At 39.4% G+C, this 21590-nt stretch overlaps 1 protein-coding gene across 1 annotated transcript in view; it reads right to left on the bottom strand.

The window, feature by feature from the left end:
* Positions 1 to 21590, bottom strand: part of Cul5 (cullin 5) — a 52613-nt gene that overhangs the window by 16806 nt on the left and 14217 nt on the right. Inside the window, exons 3-10 of the mRNA XM_013009748.1 lie at positions 20206 to 20305; positions 15217 to 15393; positions 12445 to 12586; positions 9461 to 9606; positions 9298 to 9378; positions 7827 to 7920; positions 4986 to 5116; positions 4436 to 4543 (exon numbers count right to left, since the gene is read on the bottom strand). Of these exons, the coding sequence (XP_012865202.1) occupies positions 4436 to 4543; positions 4986 to 5116; positions 7827 to 7920; positions 9298 to 9378; positions 9461 to 9606; positions 12445 to 12586; positions 15217 to 15393; positions 20206 to 20305 (979 nt within the window). The remainder of the gene's footprint in view (positions 1 to 4435; positions 4544 to 4985; positions 5117 to 7826; positions 7921 to 9297; positions 9379 to 9460; positions 9607 to 12444; positions 12587 to 15216; positions 15394 to 20205; positions 20306 to 21590) is intronic.

Genomic DNA, 21590 nt, shown 5'->3' with positions numbered 1-21590 from the left:
TAAAAACATCTATATGCAAAAGCACCATTCTCTCAAACTCACACTCTACATTACCACTTGGATGAACAACACACATTTCAAAGTCAATCTGCTCAAAACTAAGTTTGTGATTTCTCTGCAGCTCTCTCTCCAAAGCTTGTTTCTCCAAGTCTTAACCAGCACAGTACACATATGAAACAGACTTCAAGTCTTGCATGTTGTCTCCTTTTCTTTTTCTTCCTTCCCTAAGTAATTCTAAAATAATTTCCTTTAGAGTAACCTTTTAGTTCTATGTATGCACATGTACATATATCTTATCATGTCATGGTTCATATCTAAATATGCAACTAGGAAAAAAAACCAAAATACCAGGACATTAATTTTGAGAACCTGAGAAAGATGGCAGTGGCATGGCAACCATTATAAGTTCAGGAATGACAAAGACAGAATTTATGAGCTGGGGAAAGGGGTCAGCCAAAACATCTTTCAATTGCCAAACTACAGGACTAATTTAACAAATGTTGCCAAGCCTCTTCCAAATCTGTAGACTTCTGTCAGTATCCAGACTGGAATGTAAAATTATGGAAATCTGTTACTGCCTATGCACTCCACTAAAAATGTCCAGGAATGAACAATTCCTGGGTAGGGAATTTTTTGGGCGGAAAAGGGGGACGGTCAGTTGTGGAGCTTGGAACTCCGGGCCTAGGCACTGTTCCTCAGCTCTTCAGCTCAAGGCGAATGCTCTACCACTTGAGTCACAGTGCAACTTCCAGTTTTCTGGTGGTTGAAGATTAAGAGTCTAATAGACTTTCATGCCCAGCCTGGCTTTGAACCTCAATCCTCAGATCTCAGCTTCCTGAGTAGCTAAGATTACAGGATTATAAGCAAAAGCACCTGGTTTTTTTATTTTTTGATGCCAGTCCAGGGTCTGAGCACTGTCTCTGAGCTTTTTTGCTCATATGAGATACAGCTCCCACTTCTGGCTTTATTTGGAAATTAATTGGAGGTAAGAAATCTCCCAGGTTTTTTCCTACAAGGGCCAGCTTCAAACAATTCTCAGATCTCAGCTGCCTGAGTTGCTAAGATTATTAATTGGAGGTAAGAAATCTCCCAGGTTTTTTTCCTACAAGGGCCAGCTTCAAACAATTCTCAGATCTCAGCTGCCTGAGTTGCTAAGATTATAGGCATGAGCCACCAGAGCCTGGCTTGAGTTGGAGAAACTTTGAACAGATTTAAAAAATTTCTTTGCAGATTAAAACTCACTGTTGAAATAATACTACAACTGGTATTACCTACAATCTTCTCCTTTAATTTTCTTCCTCCCCCACCTTCACAAACTGTGTTACCTGAATTTCCCAAGTAAACCATATAAAAAATAAAAAAGTGAGGGGCTGAGAAGGTGGCTCAGTGGTAGAGTGCTTGCCTTGCATGCACGAGGCCCTGGGTTCAATTCCTCAGTACCACATAAGCAGAAAAGGCCAGAAGTGGTGCTGTGTTTCAAGTGGTAGAGCGCTAGCCTTGAGCTGAAGAGCTGAGGGATAGCGCTCAAGCCCAGAGTTCAGGCCCTACAACCAACAACAACAACAAAAAAGTGAGCAGGCACGGGTGGCCCACGTCTGTCATCCTAGCTATTCAGGAAGCTGAGATCTGAAGATAGCGGTTCAAAGCCAGCCCGGGAAGGAAAGTATTCGAGACTCTCATCTCCAATAAACCACTCACAAAACCGGAAGTGGCGCTGTGGCTCAAGTGGTAGAACACTAGCCTTGAGCTAAAGAGTTGAGGGACAGAGCCCAGGCCCAGAGTTCAAGCCCCACAACCGACAAAAAAAAGTGAGAGAAAAAGCGGAGATCTGAGGATTGTGGTTCCAAAAAGAAAACACTTCTGACAACCTCTTCCACGAACCATCACTCTGAGAGAAGTCAGTAATTACTTTACTAATTTAAATGCATTCTTACTCTGTTTTCTTGCTTTTCTCGACTCCCTCCAGTTCTGTTTCTTTCTTTTTTTTTTTAATTGTGAAAATACTGTACAGAGGGGTTACAATTACATGGGTAAGATAATGAGTACATTTTTTTATCAAGCATTGTAGCCTCCTCCTTTGTTTCCCCTTCCCATCCCTTCCCATCCTCCCCCCTGCCCCCCACCCAATCCTCCTCCTCCCCTCCCTCCCCCTCCAACAAAGTTGTAAAGTTCGTTTTCAACATAATGACTTATACACCTCATTGTTGCAATGGGTCCACCTGTATCCCTATTTAAACCATTTGTTTTTTCCCTTCCCCTCCACAAATTATACCTACATCAAATACAGTGAAAGCAGGGATTATATTGTGGGGAAGGGACATACAAAGCAACAAAGAAATAATCTTATAAATGTGTCAGAAACAATCGCATGAAAGAAAAAAACATTTGAATACATATCTTAGGGTTCATTTCCCTAACATCAACTTCTTGTTCTTTTTTTTTTTTTTTTTGTCGGTCGTGGGGCTTGAACTCTGGGCCTGGGCGCTGTCCCTCAGCTCTTCAGCTCAAGGCGAGTGCTCTACCACTTGAGCTACAGCGCCACTTCCGGTTTTCTAGTGGTTTATTGGAGATAGGAGTCTCACAGTCTTTCCTGCCCGGGCTGGCTTTGAACGGAGATCTAGGATTACAGGCGTGAGCCACCGGAGCCCGGCTCTTATTGTTCTTTTCTTTAAAGACAATTTCTTGCTGTGTAGCCCAAGCTAGCTTGGAACTAGCAATCCTCTTGCCTCTGACTCTAAAGTCTAGGATTATTGGTCTGCATCACCAGCTTCCTTCAGCCTTTTTTTATTTTTTACAATAGTATAATTAAAATGAAAGTCAATTCCTACTACTGTTTAAAATATTCCAATAGCTTCCCATCCAACTAAGAGTAAAACCAATTCATTAGCATGGTTCCTGAGCTGGCTTCTCAATATTCTAGCCACAGTGACCTCTTCTGCTATTCCAGGAAAAGGACAGGGATTTTTCTGCATCTGGATGACACTCCTCCCTCAAATAGCCATGTGACTTTCTCTACTGACTTGGTCAAATGTCCCTTCAGAAGCCTCAGCAGACCACTCAATTTGACTTCAAATCATCCCACCACTTCCATATTCCATTATTTCCCTACTTATATAATTAAATGCACAAAAAAGAATTAAGGAAAAAGTCTGATGGAAAAGTAATTGTACTTTTAAAGTCAAAAGCAAAAATCCTGGGATGTAAAAGAGTTTAACTAAAGTCAGGCTCATCAATGGCTCATGCCTATAATCATAGCTATTTAGGAGTCTGAGGTCTGAGGTTCATGGTTCCAAGCCAGCCCAGGGAAGGAAAGACTGTGAGATTCTTACACCAAAATTAAACATCACAAAAGCCAGAAACAGAACTATGGCTCAAGTGGTAGAGTGATAGTCTTGAGCAAAAGAAGCTCAGGGACAGCATCCAAGCCCTGAGTTCAAGCGCCAGGACCAATACATACACACACAAAAAATTACTTGAGGGGCTGAGAGGGTGGTAGAGTGCTTGCCTTGCATGCATGTGGCTCTGGGTTTAATTCCTCAGTACCACGTAAACTAAAAATGCTGGAAGTGGCATTGTGGCTCAAGTGGTAGAGCTAGACTATTAGCCTTGAGCAAAAGCAGCTCAGGAGCAGTGCCCAGGCCCTGAGTTCAAGCCCCAGAACTGGCAAAAAAAAAAAAAAAAAAAGTTACTTGAGTAATCCTAGCTACTCAGGAGGCTGAGGTCTGAGGATGGTGGTTCAAAGCCAACCCGGGCAGGAAAGTCCATAAGACTCTTATCTCCAATACACCACCAGAAAACTAGAAGTGGCTCAAGTGATAGAGCACTTGCCTTGAACTGAAGAGCTGAAGCACAGCGCCCAGGCCCAGAGTCCAAGCACCATAACTGATCAATAAAAAAAAAAAGTGAGAAGGAGAAACAAAAAGCTAAACAAAAAGGACAACTTGATGTTTAGTTATCTTCATCCTATTTACTGAGGATATAAACAAATAATGTATTTTGCACAAGCTTCCTGGCAAAGCAAATAGAAATTTGGAATCAATTCTCATGGGAGCCCAGGAGTTGATAGGAAAGAGTAGAGAAATCAACTTGGCTGGGGAGGAGGTGTGGTAGGAGGCAGAATGTAAGTTTCAGGGAAATATACTTTGAGCTACGTCTTAAAAAAGAGTTATGAACCCAATTGTTGGTAATATTCAGAAATAGGAGAACATTTTTGAAAAAATGAAGAACAACTTTCTAGCTAAATTCTATTCGAGGAGGCTACCTCCAATGCTTACAAATACATATGCCAAACCAAATAATGAAAACAGTAGATGTCCACTCAGGAAAAATTAAGTTGCCAATTGTAGTTTGTAATTTAATGGCATAACGATACAAACTTGTTAAAAGTAAATTATAATTTACACATGACAAAATGTTAACATACAGAAATCTTTACCTTATCTCTGGCAGTGAGAAATCGTGGATCATCTTGAAAAGCTTCTTTGACAAGTTTACTAAATCTATTAAATAATGTAAGTAACTGCTCAACATATTTCTCAGAGTCCTGAAAAAAAATGTATTTTATATTCAATTTAGTTTTACAAAAAAAACAGTAATAAAAATAAAGAAAAAATATAATTTTAATGAACTACAATTTGAAAACTGGAGAAAATTTTCTTAAAAATAAAATCAAAAGGTGTTTCAACATTCTTATTTTGCTGACTAAATTACCATTTTAAATAAATAAACTTTCATTTGAAAAAAATAACCTAGAGCTGGGCACCAGTGGCTCACACCTGTAATTTTAGGAGGCTAAGATCTTAGGATCACAGTTCAAAACCAGCCTGGGAAGAAAAATCCCTGAGCCTCTTATTACCTCCAGGTAACCACTAAAAGGCTGGATGGAAGTAGAGCTGTAGCTCCAGTGGTAGAGTGCTAGCCTTGAGCAACAAGGCTCAGGGACAGAATTTAAAAAAAAAAAAAAAAGGACCAGGAAAAAAACTTACAGTAGTAATAGTTTCAGCAGCTGCTACCATATCTGCCAGGCCAGCACTAATGATATGTTCCTCCAAGTCTTTCAACATTGGCTCTATCCCATTCAGAACTTTGTCCATCAAGGAAAACATCAAATGTAACTCTGAAAGGACAGAACATACTCACATCATCACTTTACTCACTGCAATAAATTTTCTCTGATTTATACCACAAAATGTCTATGGCAGTAAGAATTTGAAGAAACATTAGATGGAGATTTGTAATATTAATATTATTCTAGGGGCTGGAAAGTTGGCTCAATGGTAGAGCGCTTGCCTTGCATGCACAAGGCCCTGGGTTTGATTCCTCAACACCACATAAGCAGAAACAGGCGGAAGTGGCATTATGGCTCAAGTGGTAGAGAGCTAGCCTTGAGCTGATGAGCTGAGGGACAGTGCCCAGGCCCAGAGTTCAGGCCCCATGACCAAAAAAAAAAAAAAAAAGAAAAAAGAAAGAAAGAAAGAAACTATTAAAAAAAAAAGAATTTTAAAAAATGATCAAATATCTTCACGTATTATATTTGTTAAAGAGAATAAAAAAGAAACTATTCACAGATGAGGTTTAATTTGAAAAAAAATACTTTTCTGTTGGTACAATTAGTTTAGAAGCTACTACAGTTAAGAAGTTCTTAACCTGCTCAGTTGGATTTTGTTGTTTTTTGGGACTTTTGGGGGGGGGGGATGTTAGTCATGGGGCTTGAACTCAGAGCCTAGGTGCTGTCCCTGAGCTTTTCTGCTCAAGGCTAGTGCTCTAAAACTTGGAGCCACACATCACTTCTGGTATTTTGGTGGCTAATTGGAGGTAAGAGCCTCACAGACTTTCTTGCCCTGGCTAGCTTTGAACTGTGATCCTCAGATCTCAGCCTCCTAAGTAGCTAGGATTACAGGCGTGAGCCACTGACACCGATGGAATGATTTTTTGTTTTTTGTTGTTTTTGCTGGTCACGGGTCTTAAACTCTGGGCCTGGGCACTATCCTCTGAGCCCTTCAGCTCAAGGCAAAGCACTCTACCACTTGAGCCACAGTACCATTTCCAGTTTTCTGGTGGTTAACTGAGATAAGAGTCTCACAAATGTTCCTGCTCAGGCTGGCTTTGAACCACAATCAACATATCTCAGCCTCCTGAGTAGCTAGGATTACAGAGTTGAGTCACCAGCACCTGGCAAAATCAGTATTTTTTAATATAAGAAGTATTACAGGGGCTGGGAATGTGTCTTAGTGGTAGAGTGCTTACCTAGCATGCATGACGCCCTGGGTTCGATTTCTCAGTACCACATAGACAGAAAAACCCAAAAGTGGTGCTGTGGCTCAATTAGCAGAGTGCTAGCCTTGAGCAAAAGCAGCTCAAGGACAATGCCCAGGCCTTGAGTTCAAGCCCCAAGACTGGCAAAAAAAAAGTACTGGGGAGTGGTAGTGCACACCTACAGTCACAACACTCAGGAGACTGAGACAGCACAATTTTGAGTTTCAGGCCAACACAGGCTAGCCTACACTATGTGGCCAGACCCTGTCTCAAACATAGAATACAAAAGTTTACCCACAAGGCTGGTATACTTCATAAAGTTGCAATATTCATGAAAAGGTTAAAAAAATATGAGCAATAATTATATGAGAAACTTTACTAAAGCTAACATAAAATTGCATCTATAAATGATTTTCCATTTCTAAAACACTTTCTCACATTATATTATTTAATTGACCATCACAAAACATTACCACACAGTATTAGTATCACTATATACTTTTGTAGGAAATCTTACATGGATCAGACTTAACTACTAAGGTTGGCATATAAAAATCCAAATATTTCAGTTACAGCAATAAGTAATTTGCTTTGAACTATATAACTGCTCCTAAAGAGACTATGAATTTACAAGCTAAAATGTATATTTTAATTGCAACCAGGTATTAAAACTAGACCCTGCAGTTAGACACAATAATCTGGAGAATACATCAAAATGTTAAAAATGATTTTCTCAGACTATTAGGGAAATTAATAAATTTTTCCTTTTTTTAATATAACTGCTACTTTCCAAAACATACCTTTATTAGGAAAACATTTAAATTCTGGGGGAGGAAAAGGGACAAAATATATTATCATGGAGTGTTTTATTATTTGCTAAAAAGAGTAGCCACAAGGTCCTATGCAAGTCAAATACCTTTACTCTAAACTATATGTTTACAACTTTCAATGGGAAGTTCTGCCTTTAAGAAAAAAAGCAGAAATTCTACACACATGCATGCACACACACACCCACACACTCACACAGGCACACGTGTGCGCGCGCGCACACACACACACACACACTCACTGATACTTAACAGAGGAAAATGTTTATGACTTAAATGTGGAAACTTTTTAGCAGTAGTTCTGGTGTTAAAATATTTCATCATTTTCTTTAATCACACATAACTCACTGTAGTAAATATACATAAATTTAAAAGAACAATCTGACAACATTTTATCAAGTGATCTGATTCAAAGATAATTTCCTAAAAGATTATAGTATCTTTTTATTTGTTTTCGGTCAGTCCAGAGGTTTGAACTCAGGGCCTACGTACTGTCTCTGAGCTTTTTATTGCTTAAGGCTACCACTCTACCACTAGAGTCACAGCCCCATAATCAACTTTTTGGAAGTTAATTGGAGATAACTACAGATAAGAGTATTATAGACTTTCCTGCCCAGTCTGGCTTTGAACAACAATTCTCAGATCTCAGACTCCAGAGTAGCTAGGATTACAGGCATGAATCACCCGCATCCAGCTTAGATTATGATATATAATGTTTTATGTTTTACATTATGTTTTACCTACTTTCAGTTTCATTTCGTTTGATCATGCCTTGGCATTCTGCTAAGATAGTCTCTTTAAATGATGTCACCAGGGCATTTACACAGCATTCCATGAGCTGAAATAGAGCAAATGTTAGTTGAGGCTAATACCAAACTTTATAGCACAAATCTATTACCATCACAAAAGGAAACCATACTATTCCACAGAAAAATGTGTTCAAAAGAAGATTTAGCTTACCTTGACTACAGAACTGCTGATAGTGAGTGCATAATCTACACTAGTTTACTAATGTATAGTTCTTCCTAAGGGAAAAGCTATAGAACGTAGGTTTACTGTAATAATTTTAACAAAAAACCCCAAAGGAGGACTGGGAAGGTGGCTTAGTGGTAGAGTGCTTGCCTAACATGCATGAAGCCTTGGGTTCGATTCCACAGTACCACATAAACAGAAAAAGCTGGAAGTAGAGCTGTGTCTCAAGTGGTAGAGTGCTAGCCTTGAGCAAAAGAAGCTCAGGGAGAGTTCCCAAGCCCTGAATTCAAGCCCCAGAATGGCCAAAAAAAAGCCCCAAAGGAAGGAGAAAAAATTATATATATAAAAGCAAAAAAGAGGGGCTGGGAAGGTGACTCAGTGGTAGAGCGCTTGCCTTGCATGCATGAGGCCCTGGGTTCGATTCCTCAGCACCACATAAGCAAAATGAAAAAAGCCGGAAGTGGCGCTGTGGCTCAAGTGGTAGAGCGCTAGCCTTGAGCTGAAGAGCTGAGGGACAGCGCCCAGGCCCAGAGCTCAGGCCCCACGACCGACCGGACCCAAAAAAAAAAAAAAAGGCAAAAAAGAACAAATAAACCTGTTAACCCTTATTTGGAGGGAATCTGTTTTAGAATTAGGATTATAATTCCTTTAAGAATGACCATTCATTAACAAGCCATTGCACACATGTCTGTGTACTGAAAAATTCTTGAGAAAACTTTTAACTAGGCAAAAAGGAAAACAGGGAGATTGGTAGAGGTCTATCTTCATCACAAATTGGTCCATCCTACCAAGAAGGTCAGTTCCCAAGTACAGATCACTTCAATCCTCTTTTGTATTTCTTCCCTGCTTAAATACATACCTACTAAGTAAAAAGCATACCTTGATTCTTATTTCTTCCTTAAGCACACCCAAATGAACTCCTCGTTTTGTAAAAGAAAATGTCTAGCATAGTTATTATCTTTGATTATGAAAATGATGAAAAATTAAATATTCATTAAGTATAACAGAATTTAGAGCAGAGATGGAAAACATTTTATTTTACATACCAGTTCTGAAGGACAATATATTCTGAGTTAGGTACCTTTAGAACTGTGTTTCTGCTCATAGAGGAAGGTCTATAATTAGGAAAGTGGGTCAGACATGAGAAAGATGATAGTGTCATAAGTGTCATGTATTTGCCATCCCTGTGCTGTATTACTTGAAAAATTCTCATAAAAAGGAATACAATTAAAAGATGACTTACTGCTTCAACAGAGTTACATTCTCGTCTTGTTTCTAAATAGCGCAATGCTCGTTTTTCTTCTTCTTTTAATTTAGCATCTGCCTGCCCGGAAACAAGGTAGCAATCATTTTAAAAGTATCAAGAAAAGAGCTCAAATTGTCAAATGTATTGCGTTCTGACTTACATATTTCATATAATTCTGTACACCATTTTGTTGTAAATATGAGGGTGCTTGTGTTCTATAAAATCTCTCTGTTGAGTCCAAATATGCCTTCTCAAAATTATCCCTATAAATCTGAAGTTTATCCTCAGGATTAGAACAAAGGTTAACTGAAAAATAGAAAGAAAAAAAAAACTTTTCATTATGATCTCAATCAGTATTTTGAGTACAACAAATGAGCAAATTTAAGGAGCCAATATGAGTAAGATGACTATGCTCACAAAAACACATAAACATGTAAAACAAAATCATCTTGAAAAAAATATCACCAAAAGAATAAAGTAACAATACTATATATAGTATAATATATATTATGTATATAATATATTATACATATATTATATATTATACATATATGTGTATAATATATTATGTATATATTATGTACATAATATATATATTACACTATAGTATAATATATACTATTTATACAATACATGTTATATATAATAATACTACATAGTATTATAATAGACCAATATTTTAGCTTTGGATAGGAAAGACACTGGCTACTAAGAAACTATTCACAGGGCTGGGAAGGTGGCTCAGTGGTAGAGTGCTTGCCTTGCATGCATGTGGCCCTGGGTTTGATTCTTCAGCACCACATAAATAGAAAAAGCCAGAAGTGGTGCTGTGGCTCAAGTGGTAAAGCGCTAGCCTTGAGATGAAGGACTGGGGGACAGCGCCCAGGCCCAAAGTTCAAACCCCATGACCAAAAAGAAAGGAAATTATTCACAAAAAAGAATTTTTAAAAATGATCAAATATCTTCATGTGTTATATTTGTTAAAGAGAATAAAAAAGAAACTATTCACAGATGAGGTTTAAACTGAATCTTACAGTATTTTGCAAAGACACAATCAGGTAAGTACATATTCAGAAGCAGAACACGAACTACAATAAGTAGGTTGTCTAAGGTGATTATAAAGCTAATAGAAGATAAAGTAGCATGCTAAATTAGGAATGGCTGTGGAGACGCTCAAATATCAAACTAAGTAGCCAGAATTTAGGAAGACCTAGCATGAAAGGGTTAAGCAGAAAGAATACCAAGCTGAGCACAGTAGTTCAAGTCTGTAATACTAGTTACTTAAGCTAAAGCTGGCTCAGGCATAGAACAAAACCCTACCTCAAAAAGCCAGAGAAAAAAAAGGGCTAATGGAGTAGCTCAATGGATAAGATGGCCTTCCTAGCAAGCATGAGGACCTGAATTCAAACCCAGTACCATCAAGAAACAAAAACAAAAGAAAGGGGCTGGGAAGGTGGCTCAGTGGTAGAGTGCTCGCCTTGCATGCATGAGGCCCTGGGTTCCATTCTTCAGCATCACATAAGCAGAAAAAGCCGGAAGTGGGTGCTGTGGTTCAAGTGGTAGAGAGCTAGCCTTGAGCTGAAGAGCTGAGGGATAGCGCCTAGGCCCAGAGTTCAGGCCACACGACCGGCCAAAAAAAAAGAACACAAACAAAAACAAAAGAAAAACAAACAGAAAACAATCAAGGACTGGGGATGCAGCTCAACTGGTAGTGCACTTCCCTAGCAAGCATGTGGTGCTGGGTTCAATTCCTACTACTACAAAGTAAGATACAATAAAACAGTACTATCAGTCTGTGAACAGTAAATGCATTAAATGATCCCCAAAGAATTCCTGTACGAACAGTTTTACATGTTTAGACATAGACTTTATAGACATCTAAACTGTAGCAGATGAAATAAGGATAATATGAGTAAGTTTTAGGAGCAGTAGTAATGAAAACTTAAAAGGCTTAATCACTAATTCGATAAACACATATTGCATATTGAGAATAATTTTGTACCAGGCATTCTGGTTCAGTAAAGAGCCAGTATAAGCAAGGTCCTATCACGAAAGGACTGTGTCAGGGAAACATAGGTCCTAGAAAACTCTAAGTGATGGGCTCTAACCTAGTTGGTAAATTAGAAAGGACCTCCATGAGGAAAAAGGAGTAGGGCAAATTAGAAACCAAAGAGCAAGGAGAACATTCTAAGTCAAAGCACACTATGTGACTGAAAGAACAAATGAAAACATCAGCTGGGAATGTGGCTTAGTGGTAGAGTGCTTGCCTAGCATGAATGAAGCCCTAAGTTCAATTCCTCAGTATCACATACACAGAAAAAGCCAGAAGTGGTGCTGTGGCTCAAGCAATGGAAGCTCAGAGACAGTGCCCAGGCCCTGAGTTCAAGCCCCAGGTCTGGAAAAAAAAAAAAAAGAAAAGAAAACATAATGGTCAGAAAGAAAAAGCATATACATGTGAGGAACTTTACAAAAACATAAAGACAAAACCAGTTACCTTTTATGAGCTAAGGACTGATTTGTATTTTTTAAGTTTAGCTTACTGAAATTAATTTTTTAGCAGAAATAATACAAACCACATGAATATCAACTTTTATAGTTTTTTTTTTCTTGAAGGGGGGGTCCGGTCGTGGGGCCTGAACTCTGGGCCTGGGCGCTGTCCCTCAGCTCTTCAGCACAAGGCTAGCGCTCTACCACTTGAGCCACAGCACCACTTCCGGCTTTTTTCTTTTTGCTTATGGGGTGCTGAGGAATCGAACCCAGGGCCTCATGCATGCAAGGCAAGCGCTCTACTACTGAGCCACCTTCCCAGCCCCTTTTATAGGTTTCTTTAAGCAAAATTATCATCTGTATATTCTTACAATAAAAAAGCATTTGGGAAAAAAAAAAGCATTTGGCACAAGAAATGTGATGTGACTTTATATACTAATACATGTAACTGGCTACTCAGGAGGCTGAGATCCAGAGGATTACAACTTAAAGCCAGGCCAAGCAGAAAAGTCAGTGAGGCTCCATCACCAAAATAACTAGTAAATGGCTGGGCTGGAGGTGTGGATCAAGCTGTAGAGTGCCAGCTGATCAATCAAGCCAAGCAACTACAAGGCCCTGAGTTCAAACCCCAGTAGGGGGGTAGGTGTAAGAACATACCATAAGATTCTCTTACTCCAATAACCAGCTGAGAATCGAAAGCTTCTCCTAATCGTTCAGCATGAACCAGCTTCATTGCACTATCTTGAAGTCTATTTTTTATATTTGAAAAAATGGATTCATTCCATGTGTCAAGCATAAGCTAGGAAGATAAGAAAATAGGGTATTATTTCAATTATCAGTATACAAATTATCAAATATGCACACACAAATTCTAGTACCAAAAAAACCAACACCACCAAACTCATGCTGCAATTTTCATCTGACTACTTTAGCAAAATAGTGTAATATGTGGGTAAAAAACAAGAATTTCAGAATCAGATACAAGTCTGAGTTTGAGGTAAGCCTGAATCTCAGTTCTGTTACTTACTCACCTGCCTTCTTATGTGTAAAATAGAGTAAGATACAAAGTTCTAGTATTGTAAAAATTAAATACAGCCAGGTACCAGTAGCTCACACCTGTAATCCTAGCTACTCAGGAGGCTGAGATCTGAGGATTGCCAGCTTGGGCAGAAAAGACCCCATGAGACTCCAATAACACTCAGAAAAAGAATTGGCGCTGTGGCTTGCCCAAGTTGTAGAGTGCTCACCTTGAGCACAAAAAGGCTCAGGGACAGTGCTCAGGCCTTGAGTTCAAGCCCCAGGACCAGAAAAAAAAATTAAATACAATCATGTAAGGAAAGTGTTACTTCTTTTTGGTTCGAAGTCAAATTTCAGAAATATTGATATGTTTAGAATACCCTCACATTCTTATCAGTACTGACATGTTAAAAATGCAGAAACTTTGTAGGGAACACTGGACATGAACATGAGGATTGTCTAGGGGAAGGAATTAGCAGAGGGGTAAGGAAAGTAAGATCGCAGTAAGTTATAAATACACATCAAGATAGCAGAATGCAGACCAGTAATTGCTATTTGAAAAGGGAAATGAGAGAGGGAAGGAACACAATGAGGGGAGGGGACTTGGTCAAACTACAGCATATATATCTGCAAAAATACCATATGAAACCTCCTTGTACAATTAGTGTATGATGATAAATGCAAATCTCCCTTATAGATGTCCATCAAAATGAGAGAAATTATACACACACACACACACACACACACCGGTGAGGACATGTCAGTGCTCCTAACTTTGTCTCACACATCAGATACAATAACAACAGCAGCAATAACAGCAAGGGTCAAGTTACTACTGATCACTATATACCTAAGTCTACTGCATTTTTCCCAGTAATTCAATCTTCAGAGTTTGGATACAGGTAACTTTATTTTTTTTAATGTTTTAATTGATATTATAAAGGTGATATACAGAAGGGTTATAGTTAAGTCTGGTAAAGAGAACATTTCTTGCTGGGTGCTGGTGGCTCACACCTGTAATCCTCACTACTCAGGAGACTGAGATCTGAGGATTGCAGTTCAAAGCCAGCCTGGGCAGGAAAACCAATGAAATTCTTTTTTTGTTTTGGTCAGTTTTGGAGCTTGATTCTGGGCCTGGGCGCTGTCCCTCAGCTCTTCAGCTCAAGGCTAGCGCTCTACCCCTTGAGCCAAAGTGCCACTTCCAGCTTTTTCTGCTTATGTGGTGCTGAGGAATCGAACCCCGGGCCTCATGAATCAAGGCAAGCACTCTACCACTGGGCCACCTTCCCAGCCCCCAATGAAATTCTTATCTCCAATAAATTATCAAAAAGCTGGAAGTAGAACTGTGACTCAAGTGGTAGAGTGCTAGCCCTGAGCAAAAGAAATTCAAGAGACAGTGCCCAAGCCCCGAGTTCAAACCACAGGACCTTGCAAAAAAGAAAAAGACTGGGATGCGTCAACAATGCTCAGATCACACTATTGTAATGCTTAAATTTGTTACTACAACCACCACAGCAAACTGCAAGTTATTTAAAATTCAAATGGCCATTCTTTATATTATCAATCTCTAGTAATAACTGAGTATGTAAGCAATAGAGTATGCACTCAGTATGTGTGAGGACCTGGGTTCAATCTCCAGCACCACCTATACATAGAAATCGGATTATATTCAAAAGGTTGAAGAATAATTCAGAGTGGAAAAGGAAATCTGGGACCCCTTCACATTCAGGGCTGAATTCCTTCTATTGAATCATGACCAGTTTTTGGCATGAACTTTTAATTAGAAACTATGAAAATGAACAAAATGCATACTGAGTTTATAATAACTAGAAACAAAGCTGGGCGCCAGTGGCTCACGCCTGTAATCCTAGCTACTCAGGAGGCTGAGATCTGAGGATCACGGTTCAAAGCCAGCCCATGTTGAAAAGTCCGTGAGACTCTTATCTCCAATAAACCACTAGAAAACTGGAAATGGTGCTGTGGCTCAAGCAGTAGAGCGCTTGCCTTGGGTGAAGAGCACAGAGACAGCACCCAAGCCCAGACCAACCAAAAAAAAAAAAACTAGAAACAAAAGATTAAGAAGTTGACAGCACTGTAGCCATAATTAAACACAAAGTTTTATGAAGACAACATAGTAAAAGAATTTTTGATAGAAAAAAGTCATTTAATCTACAGGAAGATAAATATACAAAGAGGGAATAGGGAATGAAGCAAAATACTGAAAACAAAACAGGTAAAGTCAAAAGGAAAAAGAAAAACTGAAGGAGGTAAATCTGAAGCTGAAGATCCCCAGAAGAATGACAAATATGTTCAATAACACCCAGGAAGAAGTGAAAAGAAAAACCTTTGAAATGCCTTCAAATAATTTCTTCTAAGGATTATTAGAAAAACTATGGGAGAAAATTGACTTACCTTTCGAACAATGCTATCTTCCATATTCGATTTTTTGTTGCTGTTCTGTTTGCCTAGCAAAGTAATCTCTAGTTGACAAAAAGGTTTTGGTAAAATATCACATTGTGTAAAGAATTTCCGCCACTCAACAATATAAGCCTTTAGCAAAGCTGTGTCATCTTGATGGCTCAGTACTCGCTGAAAAAAGAAAAGTATCAAAGTAAAATATATGTAGGAGCTTTTAAAAATAAAACATTGTGTACCACAATTTTAGTTTTACTTACCACATTTACCACAACCACATTTTATCCAGGAGAAATTAAAATATGTATTCCTGGAAATCTTGTATACAAATGCTGGTAGCAGTATTAGTCAAAACAGATTAAAAAGTGGAAACTATCTAAATTGTCCACCAACTGATGAACGGATAAACAATGGAATAGTATTTACCCAGAAAAATACTGATGACAGACAAATCTTGAATGTAGTATCCCAAGTGGGGGAAAAAAAGTCACAAAAGACCACATAATTTATGATCCCACTCTGTAGGAAATGTCAAGAATACATAAAATCACAGGAAAATCACAGGTAGAAAACAGATTAGTGGTTTGATGGTAGCCAGGAACTAGAAGGAAGGCTGACAGTGACTGTTAATAGATGTTTCTTTTTAGGGTGAGGAAGAGATTCTAGAATACCTAGCTGATGGTCACAATACACTAAAAATTAGGGTCTCACACATGGTAGGCAATATCTCAAAAATAAAATTTTTTTAAAGACAGCTGAATTTATTTGCCCACTGGTGATATTTAGGCTGCACCTGTGACCATCTCTGACCAAGCCTAGCCTGACCTGAAAGAGCTCTCACCCATTGCAATGTCATCTGAAAAGGTACTTTCCTTGCGAGTGAGAAATCAAAGAAATGCATGACCAGCTCTCCTTGAACACCAAGCCCCTACAAAGTACCGTCAACTATGGCAGCATTAGTAAGTTCAGTGAAGTCAGTTGAGCCCCAAATATGAAATCACAAAATTATGAACACACAAAATAGTTGTGTTGGATTGGCAGTAGAGCTCAATGGTAGTATGCCTTGCTAGCATGGATGAGGGTCCTGGGTCCCATCAACAGGACCAAAAAATAAAAAAAGATATGTTACTCTAAAACTAATCCATTTTTCTGATGATTTTCTAGGAAATGTATAGCTCGTTTTGTTTTCTTTGGGAAAAGGGGAAGTTGACATGAGGTCTTGCTATGTTACCCATATTAGTCTCAAACTCCTAGTCTCTAGAGCTCCCCCCTCAACTTCCCAAGCAGTAAAATTAGTATGTTTAACTTCTTCTTTTTGTCATTCACTTACTTCTTTCTTTTCTGAACTGGAGATTCTAATCATGCACCATACCATTGAGCTAAGGCCAGTCACTCGTCTCATTTTCAATAATGCTACAATAATCATTTCAGTGCACGCTGACTTTCCCATTTGGAAGGCTGGTACTTCCATACACATTCAACTGAACATTCTCTAGTAAGATGACTTACAAAGCATCATTTTCTTAAGAGTTCAAAATCTTTTTTGTGACAAAATCAGGGCTCAAATTCAGGGCCTTACACTTCTGCTAGGCTTTGCACTCACTGCGAAGCCATACTGGAGGGTCTCTAATAAGGCATTTTTGATGGTTAACTGGAGATAAGGGTCTCACTGACTTTCCTATAGGAGTTGGCTCTGAACACCCTGATCCTCAGATCTCAGCTCCTAGAAGGTGTGAGGCACCAGTGCCTGGCAAGAGGTTAACACTCTTTTAAAAATGACACAGCCACAGAAGCCGGGCGCTGGTGGCTCACGCCTGTAATCCTAGCTACTCAGGAGGCTGAGATCTGAGGATCGCGGTTCAAAGCCAGCCCGGGCAAGAAAGACCGTGAGACTCCTATCTCCAATAAACCACCAGAAAACCGGAAGTGGCACTGTAGCTCAAGTGGTAGAGCGCTCGCCTTGAGCTGAAGAGCTGAGGGACAGCGCCCAGGCCAAGTTCAAGCCCCACGACCGACAAAAAAAAAAAAAAAAAGACACACCCATACCTGGCACTGCTATCCCTGCAGGGCCCATCCTGGGTCTTGAACTCAAGGCCTGAGTGATGTTCCTGGGCTTCTTTTGCTCAAGGCTATTGTTCTGCCACTTAGGCCACAGTTCTACTTCTAGCTCTTTTTTTGTGGTTAAAGGTAAGAATCTCTTGGGACTTTCCTCCCTGGGTTGGCTTTGAACCTAGATTCTCAAATCTCAGCCTTCCGAGTGTCTAGAATTAAGGGTATGAGCCATTGGCACCCAGCTGCGATTCTTACAGTTTAAGTGCTGAATTGGGGGCACTAAATCCGTCCTCTGATTCTTTATTTTTTTGTCGGTCATGGGGCTTGAACTCTGGGCCTGGGTGCTGTCCCTGAGCTCTTCAGCTCCAGGCGAGCGCTCTACCACTTTAAGCCACAGTGTCACTTCATCCTCTGATTCTTATTGATGTCTATATTACTGATGTCTATTACTGAGCCATGTTACAGTGAAAGGCTCACAAATTTTGTTTGCTAGTGTTGGATATATTTTTAACATGTTAACAATACAATTATTTCTAGAAAAACAAAATGCTATCCATTTGAAAGAAAGCTCATGTTTCCAATTCAAGTGGAAAAATGTATTTCCAAATGAGTTCTAGAACAATTGGTCTTTTGTGTTTGTTTTTTGTTGGTCATGGGGCTTGAACTCAGGGCCTGGGAACTGTCCCTGAGCTTCTTTTGTTCAAGGTTAGTCTACCACTTGAGCCACAGCATCACTTCCGGCTTTTTCTGTTTATGTGATACTGAGGAATTGAACCCAGTGCATACTAGGCAAGCACTCTACCACTAAGCCAAATTCCCAGGCAGTAAACTTATCTTTTTTTAAGTGGTACTAGTCTCAAACTGGCTACACAAGTGATCTACCTACCAGCTGAGCAACACCCCCAGTACTTTTTGCTTTGTTTTTAAATAAAGCCTCATTTTGTGCCAGGTCAGCCTGGATCACAATCCTATTTATGCTTCCTACCACAGCTAGGATGACAAATGTTGAAATTAGGGTCTGGGCTAGCCTCAAACTACTATTCTTGGATCTCTGCCTAAGTAGCATTAATTATAGGTGTAAACCATATAATTATGTATGAACATAAATACTGCGCTAACAATATTTATATTTTTTCCTTGTACTGGGGTTTGAACTCAGGGCCTTGTGCTCTCCTTTGGCTTTTTCACTCAAATCTGGTCCTCTGGGGCTAGGAATGTAGCTTAGTGGCAGAATGCTTGCCTACCATGCTTGAAGCCCTGAGGTTTGATTCCTCAGTACCACATAAATAGAAAAAGCTGGAAGTGGTGCTGTAGCTAAAGTGGTACAGTGTTAACCTTGAGCAAAAGAAGCTCAGGGACCGTGCCTAGGTCCTGAGTTTAAGCCCCAAGACTGGAGAGAAAAAAAAAAGTGGTCCTCTATCAATTGAACCACATCTCAAATCCAGCTTTTTTGCTGGCTAATCGGAGATTAAAGTCTCCAGGACTTTTCTGCAGACTTGCTTCAAACCATGATCCTCAGATCTCAGCCTCCTAAGTAACTAGAATTACAATAATGAACTACCAGTTACCAGCAATATTTAACGTTTTTAGGTTTTAGGGTTTTTTTTTTTTGTTGGTAATGGGGCTTAAACTTAGTGCTCTACCACTTTGAGCCACAGCACTACTTCCTATTTTTAACATCTTTAACAAACAGCTTTTACTAATGTATATGACATGGACCTAAAAATTTAACTGAAAAGGAAATTCTAGCCCTCTACTTTCACACTTCACATTATTACAAAGGAAAATAATCTCATGCTCTTAGGTTCCTTCATAAAGTGGTAAGGAACTCATTTTCATGGGCAATACCATGTATTACTGTTTCAAAATAATGTATTATTTTTGCATTATTTCTTTCCAAAAGACAGACTATTAAAAAAGTAACAATAAAAAAACAAACTATTGCCACGAGCTGGTGGCTCACACCTGTAATCCTAGCTACTCACAAGGCTGAGATCTGAAAATCATGGTTCAAAGCCAACCTGGGCAGAAAAGTCCATTAGACCCTTATCTCTAATTAACCATTAGAAAACTGGAAATGTCACTATGGGTCAAAGTGATAGAATAATAGTCTTAAATAAAAAAGCTTAGGGACAAAGCCCAAACCCTGAGTTTAAGCTCCACAAATGTGAAAAAAAACAAAAAGCAAATGTCTATGTGACCAAATGTCTAAATGAGGTTTGTATTCAAGTTTAGTAAACTTAAGGATTTATATACAGTATCAACACAAGAGTACTAACTTCAGCTTGGCTAGCCAAGATTTTACAATCAGAGAAGTATCTGAAATTGAAAAAATTACCATCAACTTGAGGAAAGCTATTAGTTATGAGAGGAAAAAAACAGATGTGTGTTATAACCTGCTAAAAGATGAGCATTTTGGGGGCTGGGAAGGTGGCTCAGTGGTAGAGCACTGCCTTGCCTGCCTGAGACCCTGAGTTATATTCCTCAACACCACATAAGCAAAAAGAAAAAAGCCGGAAGTGGCGCTGTGGCTCAAGTGGTAGAGCGCTAGCCTTGAGCTAAAGAGCTGAGGGACAGCGACCAGGCCCAGAGTTCAGGCCTCACGAATGGACCAAAAAAAAAAAGATGAGCATTTTTAACTGAGGATGACCATGTATTCTGTTGACAAAAATTCCACATCTAATAATTTTAAAATCTAACAAATGTGTCAAAAGTCAATGTGATACTTAAAAGTACTTCAGGAAGTTCTATCCTCAGACTCATAAAATATGTTATTGTCTAAGCAGTTTTAAAACCAATCTAAAGCTAAGAGTGAAGCTCCTAATAAGTATGTATACGAGGTCCTGGATTCATTATCTAGCTCCAAAAAAGGAAGAAGAAAAAAAGAGAAAGAAACAGCAGCAATCCAAAATAAAATACAATATGCTGACTTACTGCCTGTGCTTGCTTAATAAACTCAAGGATATCTTCTTTTAAAGCCTGATGAATTTTTCCTGGGCCTTTATCATCCCAGAGACAGACAGCATGAACATCCCTGTAAAAAATAAAGCATGTAAAAATCATCAGTAATTGAATAAAACTCATCTTAAATTCTGTTAGTATAGTCTCCATGAACTAAGTTAAAAGTATCTGAATCCATTAATAAGAATGAAGCACTCAGTTGAGCTTAATGGCTCACCCCTATAATCCCAGTTACTCAGAAGGCAATCAGAAGAACTTTGATTGACAAAAGTTATCAAAACTGCCAAGACTGGAGGCACACGCCTATAATCCTAGCTACTCATGAAGCTGAGATCTGAGGATCATAGTTCAAAGCTAGCCAGGGCAGGAAAGCCCAAGAAATTCTTTTTCTGTTTATGTGGGGCTAGGGAATCGAACCCAGGGCCTCATGCATGTGAGGCAAGCACTCTACTATTGAGCCACCTTCCCAGCCCCACCATGAAACTCTTATCTCCAATAAACCACCAGAAAACTGGAAGTGGCACTGTGGCCCAAGTGGTAGAGTGTTTGCATTGAGCTGAAGAGCTGAGGGACAGCGCCAGACCCAGAGTTCAAGCCTCATGTCCAGGGAAAAAAAAAGTTATCAAGACTACCACCTCAACAAACAAGCTGGTCAGAGTGGTATATGCCTATAATCCCAGCTAAATAGGAAGCATAGGAAAGAGACTGTGACCCAAGTTTGGCCTACCTAGGGCAATAAATGCAAGACCTTCGCCCAAAAATAATGCAAAAAAGACTAGAGCCTGGCTCATGTGGTAAAGCACCTACTTACCTTCAAGCACCAGACCAGGAGTTCAAACTCCAGTACTGCTCAAAAAATAGAAATCAAGCACTTTTGTGAGTTATCTCACAGATACAACTTTCTATTTTCGTTTTTATTATTTTTCTCCTTAATTCTTTGCTATATATTATATAAAATTTCTTCATAAAAGCATGTCACCACCAGGCATTGGTGGCTCACACCTGTAATCCTAGCTACTCAGGAGGCTGAGACCTGAGGATCACAGTTCAAAGCCAGCCAGGGCAGGAAAGGCCATGAGACTCTTATCTCCAATGAACCACTAGAAAACTGGAAGTGGCACTGTGGCTCAGGTGGTAGAGCGCTTACCTTGAAATGAAGAGCTGAGGGACAGCGTCCAGGCCCAGAATTAAAGGCCCAGGACCAACCCCCCCCCCCAAAAAAAGGCATGGCATATCACCAAGCACTGGTAGCTCACATCTAATAATCCAAGCAACTCAGGAGACTAAGATCTGAGGATGGAAGTGTGAAATCAGCCTAGGCAGGAGGGTCCATGAGACTCTTATCTCCAATTATCCAG

The sequence above is a fragment of the Dipodomys ordii genome, unplaced genomic scaffold, assembly GCF_000151885.1.
Source record: "Dipodomys ordii isolate 6190 unplaced genomic scaffold, Dord_2.0 Scaffold10, whole genome shotgun sequence".
NCBI classification, from domain to species: domain Eukaryota; kingdom Metazoa; phylum Chordata; class Mammalia; order Rodentia; family Heteromyidae; genus Dipodomys; species Dipodomys ordii.
Note: the sequence above shows the minus strand (reverse complement) of the source record. Positions and strands in the feature narration are given on the sequence as shown.